This window comes from Nycticebus coucang, chromosome 6 (genome assembly GCF_027406575.1).
Source record: "Nycticebus coucang isolate mNycCou1 chromosome 6, mNycCou1.pri, whole genome shotgun sequence".
Lineage (NCBI taxonomy): Eukaryota > Metazoa > Chordata > Mammalia > Primates > Lorisidae > Nycticebus > Nycticebus coucang.
In genome coordinates, this window is record NC_069785.1 from 96,480,513 (window position 1) to 96,493,595 (window position 13,083).

At 42.0% G+C, this 13,083-nt stretch overlaps 1 protein-coding gene across 1 annotated transcript in view; it reads left to right on the forward strand.

The window, feature by feature from the left end:
• Positions 1-289: 289 nt before the first annotated feature.
• Positions 290-13,083, forward strand: part of LOC128588802 (tolloid-like protein 1) — a 63,549-nt gene continuing 50,755 nt past the window's right edge. Inside the window, 1 exon segment of the mRNA XM_053595598.1 lies at positions 290-670. Within this exon segment, the coding sequence (XP_053451573.1) occupies positions 290-670 (381 nt within the window).

The following is a 13,083-nucleotide window of genomic DNA, read 5'->3' on the forward strand; positions in this document are numbered from 1 at the left end:
CCTGGCGCTGGCGCGGAGACGCCGCTTAGCGGCGGCCGCTGCAGACACTCCCTCCCGCCTGCCCCCCTCCTTCTGGCGGCGGCGGAGTGAGGCTGACTAGGGGAAACCTGGGAGCCCCCTCTCCCCTCCCCACGGCGACAGCGGCCTGTCCCCGGCTCTGGCGCGAGGGGCGGCCGCGATGCGCTCGGCCTGAGGCTGCCCGGCCCAGCCCCTCCTCGCTTCCCTTGACTAGTCCGCGGCGTCTCCGCGCCCCAGCGTCATCCTGTGAGTACCCCTGACAGGAGGGAAGATGGCTGCGCGGAGCTGGCCGGATGAGCTGGCCCAGCAGGCCGAGGAGGGCTTCGCCCGGCTGCAGGAAATGCTCTCAGTTGGCCTAGGCTTTCTGCGCACCGAGCTGGGCCTCGACCTGGGGCTGGAGCCGAAGCGATACCCGGGCTGGGTGATCCTGGTGGGCACGGGCGCGCTCGGGCTGCTCCTGCTGGTACTGCTGGGCTACGGTTGGGCCGCGGCTTGTGCCGGCGCCCGCAAGAAACGAAGGAGTCCGCACCGCAAACGGGAGGAGGCGACAGCCGCGCCGGCCGCGACCCCTGGCGACCTGGCCTTGCTGAAGAACCTCAGAAGCGAGGAGCAGAAGAAGAAGAACCGGAAGAAACTGCCTGAGAAACCCAAAGTGAGTAGAGGAGGAGAAGCGGTAGAATAGGGGCTAGTGCCGCGGGCAGGCTAGGACAGACCCTCGAGCTAGGGCAGGCCGAGCCTCAGCTGAGAAGGGGAAAGAGAGGGGTTAGTCGAGGGGCACATCTCCCAAAGTGGAGAAGGTGATAGGTGGATGTGTTGTTTTTGGGAATGGGGAAACCCAGGAAGTATAGGACGAGTGGCAAAGATCAGTTTCCAGGAAGGAAGTTAGAACATCTGGGGGTCCCCTTAAATAAGTGCCCCGGGGTCAAACCCTTTTCGGAAAACTTGACCGCTGGAGTAACGTCCCAACCTTCCTTAAGATCTGCGAGGTAGTTTGTATATGCAGGGTAGTGGCATCGTAAGGCTGGAAAGTTAGGGAAAGACTGTGCTTGGAAGACCGATGTCTATCTCAAGTCACATTGAGACGGTAGCCAGTGGAGGAAATACGGTGACCTAAAAACTCCGGGGCTTACAGAGGATTAAAGGTGCCCGCGTCTAGACGTGCTTCCGTTTTAGTTGGGACTGTTAGAGGGAAATGGTTGCCCACTCATGTTCTGTGAATGTGGCCAACTGAGACCGGAACAGAAGCAAGGCAAGAAAGAATCGGTTGCCTAATAATACTTCGGGGTACATGGCCCTATGAGAAAAAGGTACAGCGAGGTCCGCGAAGTGGTCTGTGGTACCCCCTACCGTGTGGGAGGTTTATGAAGTAGAGTAAAAGGGGATGACAGGGCAGAATGGTGAAAGCTGAGAGGGGAATTCAGGCAGTGATTTACTGAGCCACGTGTGGAAATGCAGAGAGCATCACATCGGTTTTATCAAGCCTTCGTGTTTTACTTCTGCGTTCTTTATTGCCATTCCCATGATATCTATCATAGGTTTATATATATATATATATATATTTTTTTTTTTTTTTGTAGAGACAGAGTCTCACTTTATGGCCTTCGGTAGAGTTTCATGGCCTCACACAGCTCACAGCAACCTCCAACTCCTGGGGCTTAAGCGATTCTCTTGCCTCAGCCTCCCGAGTAGCTGGGACTACAGGGGTTTTTATATTTTTAAAAGACTTTACAATTGAGCAAATTAAGACTGTGGAAGGGTGTGCAGAATTGAAAACAGCTTCTAACCTATTTTTATAACCACTGAATTAAGTGCTTTCCCTTCTCAGTACAGTTCTGTAAGCCATTAGCAGGGCCTTATTGTGTATGTGTGCTCTGGTGTTTGGTGAGCAGGCAAGGTATACACATAGGAGAGTTAATCATGGGGACAGATTCATAATTACAATTTTACGTAGACTGATAGGTACTATAAAGTTTGAACAAAATGTGTGGAGGTTGGAAGACATTCTGTTGGAGGTCTTCAGGAAAGTTATTGGAGGAAATGGGGATTGAGTTCAAACTAAGAGTACTGTAGGTAATAGTACAAAAAAGTACACTACGTTAGAAATGTGACAGGTCACAGTGCGGTATTAGGCCTAGATAAGCATTCACATTTTGCTGATTAAGAAGTTGTGAGATAAGGGGCAGTGCCTGTGGCTCAAAGGAGTAAGGTGCCGGCCCCATATACCGGAGGTGGCAGGTTCAAACCCAACCCCAGCCAAAAAAAAAAAAAGATGTAAGATACATTCAAAACCTAGAAAAGGGCACAATTTTGTTAATGAGAATACTCCCTTAAGTTAGGAGAAGAGAAAATAGAAACAATTTGGAGCATACATAATTTAAAAATTTATAGAGAGAGTGGGCGGCGCCTGTGGCTCAGTAGGTAGGGCGCCGGCCCCATATACCGAGGGTGGCGGGTTCAAACCCGGCCCCGGCCAAACTGCAACCAAAAAATAGCCAGGCGTTGTGGCGGGCGCCTGTAGTCCCAGCTACTCGGGAGGCTGAGGCAAGAGAATCGCTTAAGCCCAGGAGTTGGAGGTTGCTGTGAGCTGTGTGAGGCCGCAGCACTCTACCGAGGGCCATAAAGTGAGACTCTGTCTCTACAAAAAAAAAAAAAAAAAAAAAGATTATAGAGAGCATCGGGGATTATCAAACATAATGTTCTGGTGGATATAGAGATCCTGGCTCCAAAGTAAGGGAAGAAGGGCCATGCACAGTGGCTCATGCCTGCAATCCTAGCACTCTGGGAGACCTATGAGGGAGTATCCCTGGAGCTCAGGAGTTTGAGACCAGCCTGAGCAAGAGCAAGACCCCATCTCTACTAAAAGTAGAAAAATTAGTCAGTTGTTGTGACAGATACCTGTAGTCGTAGGTACTCAAGAAGCTGCGGCAGGAGGATGACTTGAACCCAGGACTTCAAATTGGCTGTGAGCTAGGCTGATGTGCTAGCCCAGTAGGCTAGCCCATGACAGAGTGGGACTGTCTCAAAAGAAAAGGGTGGGGGGGAAGAAGGTAATCTTGAAAAAAACACATTAAGCATAAGCCTGTGTCTGAAGCAGGTTGTAAAAATTTCAGAGCCCTATTTGGGACATCTAAAATTTCAAATAGACTTGAGTCAAGAAACAGGTGCTCCAAGAGCCCATCTTAAGTGCATCATAACGTCAGATGACTAATCGAAGAAGGAACACAAACTGGTGAATGCTTATACAGTGTCGTGGAAAATGGTCATTAGACTTCAGACTTACCCTCTCCTTTTCATCTGAGTTAAGGAAATGGAAAATGAATAAAGCTAGTGTTACATTTATGTAGTAGAGAATGGGAAGACTGGGTGGGTGAGTATTAATCAAGTGAGAAAGTATCTTTGCCTACACAGTGTTTAAAATGTATTGGAGAAGTTTAGTTTAATCGACATTTACAAAACTGTGGCTTTCTAACTTTTTTGACTGCAATCCACAGTGAAAAATATTTTAACAATACACACCCAAAACTGGGGGGGGGGTGTTGTTTTTTGTTTTTTGGTTTTTTTGAGACAGAATCTCAAGCTGTCGCCCTGGGTAGAGTGCTCTGGTGTCACATCTCACAGCAACCTCAAACTCTTGGGCTCAAGCAATTCTCTTGCCTCAGCCTCCTGAGTAGTTGGGACTATAGCCACCCGCCACAACGCCCGGCTATTTTTTTGTTGCAGTTGTTTAGCTGCCCTGGGTCGGGTTCAGAACCTCCACCCTCCGTGTATGTGGCTGGTGCTGTAATCACTGTGCTATGGGCACCGAACCAAACTTTTTTTTTTTAATATTTTTTGTGACCCACAAAATTGGTTTCACATTTAATTGTGAGACATGACCTACAGTTAGAAAAACTACTGTTTTACAAGGCTAAGAAGTATTTTGTAATTTTACTGCCTTCAATCTGTAAGATAGTGCCTACAAATTGAAGGCAATAAAATGGAATACAGTATTAGTATATCTCACTGTGAAGGAGATACAAAAGTAAAGGCTCAGTTTCTCCCTGGGAGGTTTTTTTTTTGTTCTAGTTGTGGGAAAAGATATTCTTGAACATTTAACAATACAACCTTAGTGTGGGTCCAGGTGGGCTTGACAGGCCTTATCACAGAAGTGGCTTTCACAGTGGGTAGGAGCAAGATAGTGGGAGGGAGCTGAGAAGCAGCAGAGGGCCAGGGATTGGAGGAAGACTTAGCGCTGTCAGCCTGGCAGAAATGAGGAACTCTCAGGTTGAATAAGGCATTTAACCTTGCTGTGTTTAGCTTATCTTGTTTATAAGTTAGAGATCTTAGATGAGTTAAAATACTATAGGATTCTTCAAGTGTTATCTCTGTGTAATTGCAGTAGAGTCACTTTGAATGCTTGTTAAAATGAATAGATTCCTGAACTCCACCATAGATCTTATAAATTCAGAGTCTTTGATGGATGCAGGAAATCTACATTTCTAACAAGTTCTGTTGGTGAATCTTTGCCTATTAGTTTGAAAATCACTAGAATAGGGCTATAAGATTTCTTAAGTGGAGCTATGTATAATCTTATAATCCATCTCTTTATCACTGCATCATCTGATATACATTTTAGGATATATTTTGATTCAAGTGGATTTAGTGATATAAATAGCTACAGTTTCTTTCAAAGGACATTACATATTGTTTTAAAACATTGCTTAAATATAATTTATAATTTCATCTTTTTATTCCATTATTTTTAGCTTTTTCTTAAATCATTCCGATTTTGCTCCCATTTTCAAAAAAAAAAAAAGTTTTTTTTTTCTTTTTGAGACAGTCTCAAGCTGTTGCCCTGGCCAGAGTGCTGTGGCATCATAGCTCACGCAACCTCAAACTCTTGGGCTTAAGCAATTCTCTTGCCTCAGCCTCCCAAGTAGCTGGGACAACAGTGCCTGCCACAACACCCAGATATTTTTCTTGTTGCAGTTGTCATTGTTGTTTTTCAGCTGGCCCAGGCCATATTTGAACCCGCCAGACTTGGTGTTTGTAGCCAGAACCCTACCCATTGAGCTACAGGTGCTGCCTTCTAATTGATTTTTATTTGTAGAGTAGATATAACTTTTTTATTTGAAGAGTAGATTTAACTTTTTTAAATCTGTATTTACTTCAGCCTAAGCATTTTTAGAAATTATTTTATCAATATGGTTTTTATCCCCTAATAAAATCTTGTCATATGTCTTTTAGAGTATAAATTGTGGTTTACTCCCTTATTAAAAGGCGGAGGGGGGCATTTTTCATTGGACTTAGTCCTTGCCATTTTTGGAAATCATCGTTGTATGTATTTTTCCATGACACCTAGTTTGGTGCGGGTATAACTTTCTGCTTGATTTTTTTTTTTTTTTGAGACAGAGTCTCACTATGTCACCCTTGGTAGAGTGCTTTGGTGTCACAGCTCATAGCATCTGCAAACTCTTGGGCTTAAGCACTTCTCTTGCCTCCGCCTCCCAAGTAGCTGGAGCTACAGGCGCCTGCCACAACGACCAGCTATTTTTTGTTTGCAGTTGTCATTGTTGTTTAGCAGGCCCAGTCCAGGCTTCAACACGCCAACCTCAGTTTATGTGGCCGGTGCCCTACCCACTGAGCTACCTGTACCGCCTTTTGCTTGATTTTTTATCTGAATAATGATGAGATGGATGTGAGAGCTCAGATAACTGGTATATAATAATCATTGCTCTATATTTTTGCTCATTTTAGTGAACAAGTAATTCATATATGAGTGTAGGAGTTTTTATAAAGATTAGTATAATTGTCAATGTAGCTTAGCTTGGATAGTAAAAGGAGAGTGTTTCCTCTTGTTTGCTTCTATATAACTGCACAGTGCTTAGAACTCAAAACAATTACTGAAAGAATAATACACTAAAGTGTCCCACCAAAATATTTATACAGCTTGCTCCTATTCTTTATGCCTGGTAAATAGCCATTTTTTTTGGGGGGGGGATTTATTGAGGGTACAATACGCCAGGTTACACTGATTGCAATTGTTAGGTAAAGTCCCTCTTGCAATCGGTAAATAGCCATTTGAGTGAACGTTTTATTTCTGCAATAGAAGATGGCTGTTTGCCTCATCTGGCTATCATTTTGTGAGGTCCCTTCTAATATATGTATTACAGTCATATGCTCCTAATAATGTTTCAGTCAACAATGGACCCTATGTATGATGTGGCCCCATAAAAGTATAATAATTTTACTGACTTTTTCTGTGGTTAGATACACAAATACTTGTCATTGTGTTACAGATGCCTACACTATATAGCACAGTAACATGCTATACAGGTTTGTAACCTAGGAGCAAAGGCTGTACTGTATAACCTAGGTGTGTAGTAGACTATACCATCTAGGTTTGTGTAACCACACTCTGTGATATTTGTACAACAATGAAATCACGTTAAGTATGAGATTCTCAGAGTATATGCAATGTCTTATGTGGTGATTACTTCTGTTCCAGTTTCAGTGCCACTGCTCTACTTTAGGACTTTTACTACCTTTTGCTTAGACTGGTCTAATGTCCTACCTGGTTTTCCTGCTTCCAGTGTCTTGTTGCTAATCTTTTCTACCCACTCGTGTCAGTTGAATATTTGGAAAACCAGCCCTTATCATATGACTTTCGAAAATGTTCACATCTTTTCATTCTGTGGCCCTCAACACACACCCCCACCTACCATTACTGGTCTGTGGCCTATTAAGAACCAGTAGGAGGTGGGCTGTGGGCAAGTGAGCAAAACTTCATCTGTATGTACAGCTGTTCCCCATCACTTGCATCGCTGCCTGTGCTCCACCTCCTACAGGCGTTAGTAGCTAGAATTCTGCTGTAACCCTGCTTGTGCCTGCAAGGGATCTAGGTTGCACACTCCTTGTGAGATTCTAATCCATTCCCCCACACCCTCCCCATCAAAAAATTCTTCCATGAAGCCAGTTCCTGATACCAAAAAGGTTGGAGACTATTATTGTAGTAGTTCCCCTATCACCTGTTGAATAAAATCCAGAGTCTAGGGTGGCGCCTGCGGCTCAGTGAGCAGGATGCCAGCCCCATATACCAGAGGTGGTGGGTTCAAACCCAGCCCCGGCCAAAAAAACTGCAAAAAAAAAAAAAAATCCATAGTCTGTAATATCACTCAAACCCCTTATATCTCTATACCAATTTCTCCCTGTCCTTCAAGGCTCAGCTGTAGTGCTGCTTCGACCATAAAGCCGCCTTTAGCTCCTGAGCTAGTTATGTTACTTGTAACACCTACCATAGAAACTGTGCAGTTGCTGTATTTTTAGATCAAAATGGTGTAATGTCACCATTTAATGTGGTTCTAATAGTCATTCAGCAAGCATATGAGCATCTGTTAATTTATATTAGTAGCATACAGCACAGTGCTAGTCGTTTACACACATAAAAGGTACTTTATAAATAGTAATGAAAGGCCTTGTATGGTGTTTTACACTTGGAATCCCAACACTTTAGGAGGTCAAGGTGGGAGGATCACCTGAAGAAAAGAATTTGAGACCAGCCTGGGCAATATAGTAAGACCCTGCCACTTAAAAAAAGTAGTCTAACAGATCAATATGGTGAATTTGTTGTTTTAATGTTCTTTTTTCTTTAACCTAGTTATTATTTGCAGTAGTTTTGTAAAGGGGCCACAACTTTTAATTAGTACTGAACTAGTGCTGCAAGGAAAAACCAAGGTTAGGTTCCTATAAGCCTCTGGCCACAGTATTTTCATCAGCCAATCACTACGTGCCCTTATTTTACATTGGTTTATTTTTAAAGACATCTTAATATGCTTGATTGATTAACCTTGAACTCATTTCCAGCAGCACTAGAACCATATCTGAACAAAGCTTATTTAATGTACACATTTTCTTTTTTTTTAATGTACACATTTTCTTTGTAAGGTATGTTACAACCTTCATACACTTAGAAACACTAGGCCCAGGGGTGCTCAAACTATGGCCCACAGGCCACATGTGGTGGTGTGATTGTATTTGTTCCCATTTTGCAAAAAAAAATAAAAAATAAACTTCTTTCCATGGTCGATGTGTCTAGCACCTACTTTTCTTTTTAAGTTTTTTTTTTTTTTTTTTTGAGACAGAATCTCACTGTATTGCCCTCAGTAAGGTGCTATGGCGTCACAGCTCACAGCAACCTCAAACTCTTGGGCTCAAGCGATTCTCTTGCCTCAGCCTCCCTAGTAGCTAGACTACAGTCTATGTTCATTTGTTTGTTTAGCAGGCCTGGGCTGGGATCAAACCCACCACCCCTAGTGTGTGTGGCCAGCGCCCTAACCACTGAGTACCAGCGTTGAGCCTCTAAGTTTGTTTTGAGTTAGTTTCCTTTCATTTGCTACTTCCAGCTACACCGATCTTTTTTCAGTTCTTCCAACTCCTTCAAAACCCAATGCCTTTATATGGGAGCTTTGGTTAATACTTCTGGAGCAACCTCCCCACCACAATTATCATTAGTCTTTTTAGCTCTCATCTTAAAAGTAATTTTCCCAGAAAATCCATTCCTGATCATCCTACATGAAATATGGATCCCATTTTGTTTTCTCTCTCAGCCTCTTGTGTGTTTCCTTCATAACAGGTATAGTTTGTAAATTATTTGTTTACTTATCTGTTTGCTTTTGTGGGGTTTCCCTCCTACCCCCAGATTGCAAGCCAGTGGCAAATAGTATCTAATATGTAAGAACTTTTGGTAATTATTTGTTGAATTAAATGCTGACTGAAGTGGCTAAAATGACATCTCATAATTTAATTGGATATTGAATTGGATATATGTTATTGAGCTAAATAAATTTATGTCTTACTATATTCCCAGTAGAATTGTGGGTTTTAAAAAAATTCCTAGGTTAAAAGAAAACAAAAAACAACTTCTTAGGTAATGGTTTTGCTGATCAGTAAATTATATCACTTAACCATCTATAGGATTTTCTTTTTACCTGTAAGTCACCGTCTTTCTGAGTTTAAAAGAATAGTCATTTGATTAGAAAATGCCAAGTGATAGACAAAATAAATATTTGTGATTTTACAGAAGAGTAATCCTAAGATTCAGAGACCTATTCAAAGTCATAGAGCAAAAACGTTTCAAGGCAAAACATTATCCTGATTTCTAATCTAAGAACGTGTTATTTTTACTCTACCTCTCTGGCTTCAGTGGCATGTTCCAGGATATTAAATTGTATTCAAAGAACAAATCCAATTTTCACAGTGAGTTATAACTTTTGTTATTGCTTTTAAAATTTACTTTTAGAGTCAGAAGTTTCTGTTAAAAATTATAATGACCGGGCGGTGCCTGTGGCTCAAGGAGTAGGGCACCGGTCCCATATGCCGGAGGTGGCGGGTTTAAACCCAGCCCCGGCCAAAAAAAAAAAAAAAAAAAAAATTATAATGACCTTTACAAAAGCACCAGAATTTTGGCTCCATTTGTTTGGTTATGTGGCAGGACTTTTTCATTTTATTCTGCCAGAGGCCTAGCATGAAAGACCTTTAATAGTTCTGACAGAAAAGACCTTTCTTTAATAGTTGTGCTCATCTTAGATATTAAGAATAGCGGTAAACCCTTAGAACATTCATTTTTGTTGTGCTTTGGTATTACTAATGAGTGCATTATTTTTCAAGGTTGTGAAAGCCTTGATGAAAGTATTTTTGAATTATTTAAGCACAATTAAGAGATGTGAAGAATTGGTATTACTTAAAATTTGTTTTCTTTCCAGCTGTGTTAGTAGTTTTCAAACTGTTTTCCTGGAATGCCAGGCTTCCAGAAGGTATCCATCTGTATCTAAGAAAGGAATGGCATGGATGTGTGTCTACTGTATCACTTAAATAGTCTTTATCTCAGTGTCCATCAGATATAAAATCTTGAAAACCCATACTTATATATATACCTACATATGTTTTAGAGGTCAGCTTTAGTATAATTTGGCCACATGACAGGTATTGTCATCTCCCCATCTCATAAAATTAACCCTGAGCATCCCTGATGTAGTCAGCTAAAAGATAGTTTGGGATTCCCAAAAAGAGTTGAATTTTTGGCTGGTTGTATTTTTGATCTTCACCACTAAAGGAAATATCTCAGGGAGTATAGGAGGATTTTGCAAATTTTAAGCATAGGTCACATTTATAAGATTGTTCTCTTAGTTATTGAGACTTTAAAATTGAGATTAAACTTAAGTAGATAAATTACGATGCCAGGAGCTGTAGTTTATGTGTATGTTTATGTGTGACTCCCCCTCAGCCCAGTGCCCTCTCCACACTCTCGTGCCTCAGAGTCAGCGCTGACCAGTTGCAGCTCGGGGACTGTCCACTCCCCTTGAGAAATCACCCAAGAATCCGAGCTCCTGGGGGACAGGCCTCCAGACCTCAGTGAGTGGGAGGGGAGTGTTGGGGATTCAGGGTTGTCGGCAAAGGATTTTTAAAGTTTTATACAGTTTTATGCCCGGCAGGAGAACGCCATGGCACCCTAGTAGGGGAGGTAGGTCTAGTTTTTAGAAGGTCTCTCCCGTGGAGTGTAGTGGGAGGGCCTTTAATTTCTGCCCGTTTGTTTAATTGTGGGGCTCTTGAGCCGGTCTCATGGGGGAGGGGGACTCCCATTGGCTTGGTGGTGGATTTTGTACCTTTTGTTTGCGTCCTTGTGATCACAGCTTGCCTCAGCGGTGTTGATGTGCGTTCTTCAACCTTCTCTCTTGGTGCGGCTCAAATCCACCAGGATACTTACTAAATTCCTGTCCCTTAACTCTCCTTCTGGACGGGAGCCTCTGTTGAAAGATGGCTTCAGTCCGCCATCTTGTCTCTTGCCTGTGTCTTGTTACTTTCATAGAACATGTCTTCAGGGTTTCTCCACTGGTAAACAGTATGTTTTAATTGCATATTTGGACATGGCTAAGGTAGAACAAAGAAGTGTCATTTGTCTTGAGGGACGAAACCCTGAAGTATTATGTTTTAATCTGAGATGCCAGGAGATTTTGCATTTTGCTCATATCTCCATAAGGGTCACTCATGATGACTCAGCCCTCCTCACAGCTTCTTCATAAAAGATTAACTTCCTGAAACTTTGCTGTAAATCCCACTTATGTTTTGAAACCTCCAATGAGAGACAATATAATAATTCCTTTGTCTGCCTTTCTGGAAACCCTATAAAAGGACAGAGACAAAGCAGGCCAGAGAGGTTGGTCTTCTGGGACACTAGTCTCCAAAACTCCACTGGCTGGAATAAAGCCCCTTCCTCTCACAAACGGAGGTGTTCTGGTGATTTTTTCTCTCCACTGGGCCTTGTCTTCCTGCAACAGTCTTAGCTTACTGAACAAAAAGGAGAATGTTTATTTTTTCTTCGAGTCTAACACAGATGAACAGATGCAAGTATTGCACAGACTATCGTTTCTCTGAATTCTAATCTTTCTCACATTTTGGCTCAAACACCAAGTTTGTCACTGAAATACTTTCAGACTCTGCAGACCAGGGTGGCTTTCCTGTTACATACTCTCTGAGCATTTATAATATGTCATCCTAACATTCAACAAACTATAATACTTAGATATTGATGACTACTATATTGAAAATTTCAAGGAGGTAAAGGCAGTGTTTGTCTTATTTGCCACTAACATTATCCAATGCAACACTCAGGACACAGTATGTAATAGCCATGAGGTGAATCAATGGATAAATAAATTAATGAGTTAGTATGAACAAATGCATTAATACTAAAATGTAATATATATGTTGCAACATTAAGAAAGTTTCCCAAATTAGGAAATTCCACGTTAGGAACATTTTCTGAAGACCCAGATAAGTACACCGATATTCTCCAAGGGTTAGGACAAAGTTTTGAACTCTCTTGGAGAGGTGTAATGCTAGTACTAGATCAAACTGTAACTTTTCATGAGAAAAATGAAGTCTCAGATGAGGCTAGAATGTGGGGTGATTTGTGGTTCATGTCCAGTCCTGATAGCAGTATGTCTTTGGAGCAAAGGGACAGATACCCCACAGAAAGACACACAGTTCCCTTTGAGGGTCCTGAATGGGACCTTGAGAAACAGTATGACTGGTGCCGTAAACATTTTCTAACATGTATCCTGAAAGGTTTACGTTGATCCAAGAAAAAGGATTCTCTTTACAGGAGAAAAATAAAAGTCCCTCGGCCTTTTGTTTGTTTGTTTGGATGTTTGTTTCATTGTTGAGGATTCATTGAGGGTACAAGAAACCAGGTTAAACTGATTGCATTTGTTAGGCAAAGTCCCTCTTGCAATCGTGTCTTGCCCCCAAAAGGTGTGGCACCACCTCCCTCCCTCCTTCCTTCTCTCTGCTCTCCCCTTCCCCCACCCTCACTGTGTCCTTAATTGTCATTAATTGTCCTCATATCAAAATTGAGTACATAGGATTTATGCTTTTCCAGTCTTGTGATGCTTTACTAAGAATAATGTGTTCCCCCTCCATCCAGGTAAATGCAAAGGATGTAAAGTCTCCATTTTTTTTTTGAATGGCTGAATAGTATTCCATGGTGTATATATACCACAGCTTGTTAATCCATTCCTGGGTTGGTGGGCATTTAGGCTGTTTCCACATTTTGGCAATTGTAAATTGAACTGCTATAAACAGTCTAGTGCAAATGTCATTATGATAAAAGGATTTTTTTTCCTTCTGGGTAGATGCCCAGTAACGGGATTGCAGGATCAAATGGGAGGTCTAGCTTGAGTTCTTTAAGGGTTCTCCATACTTCAATCCAAAAAGGTTGTACTAGTTTGCAGTCCCACCAGCAGTGTAAAAGTGTTCCCTTCTCTCCACATCTATGCCAGCATCTGTAGTTTGGAGATTTTGTGATGTGGGCCATTCTTGCTGGGGTTAGATGATATCTCAGGATGGTTTTCATTTGCATTTCTGTAATAATTAGGGATGATGAGCATTTTTTCATATGTTTGTTGGCCATTTGTCTGTCTTCTTTAGAGAAGGTTCTATTCATGTCTCTTGACCATTGATATATGGCATTTTTGGCTTTTTTCATGTGGATTAATTTGAGTTCTCTATAGATCCTAGTTATCAAGCTTT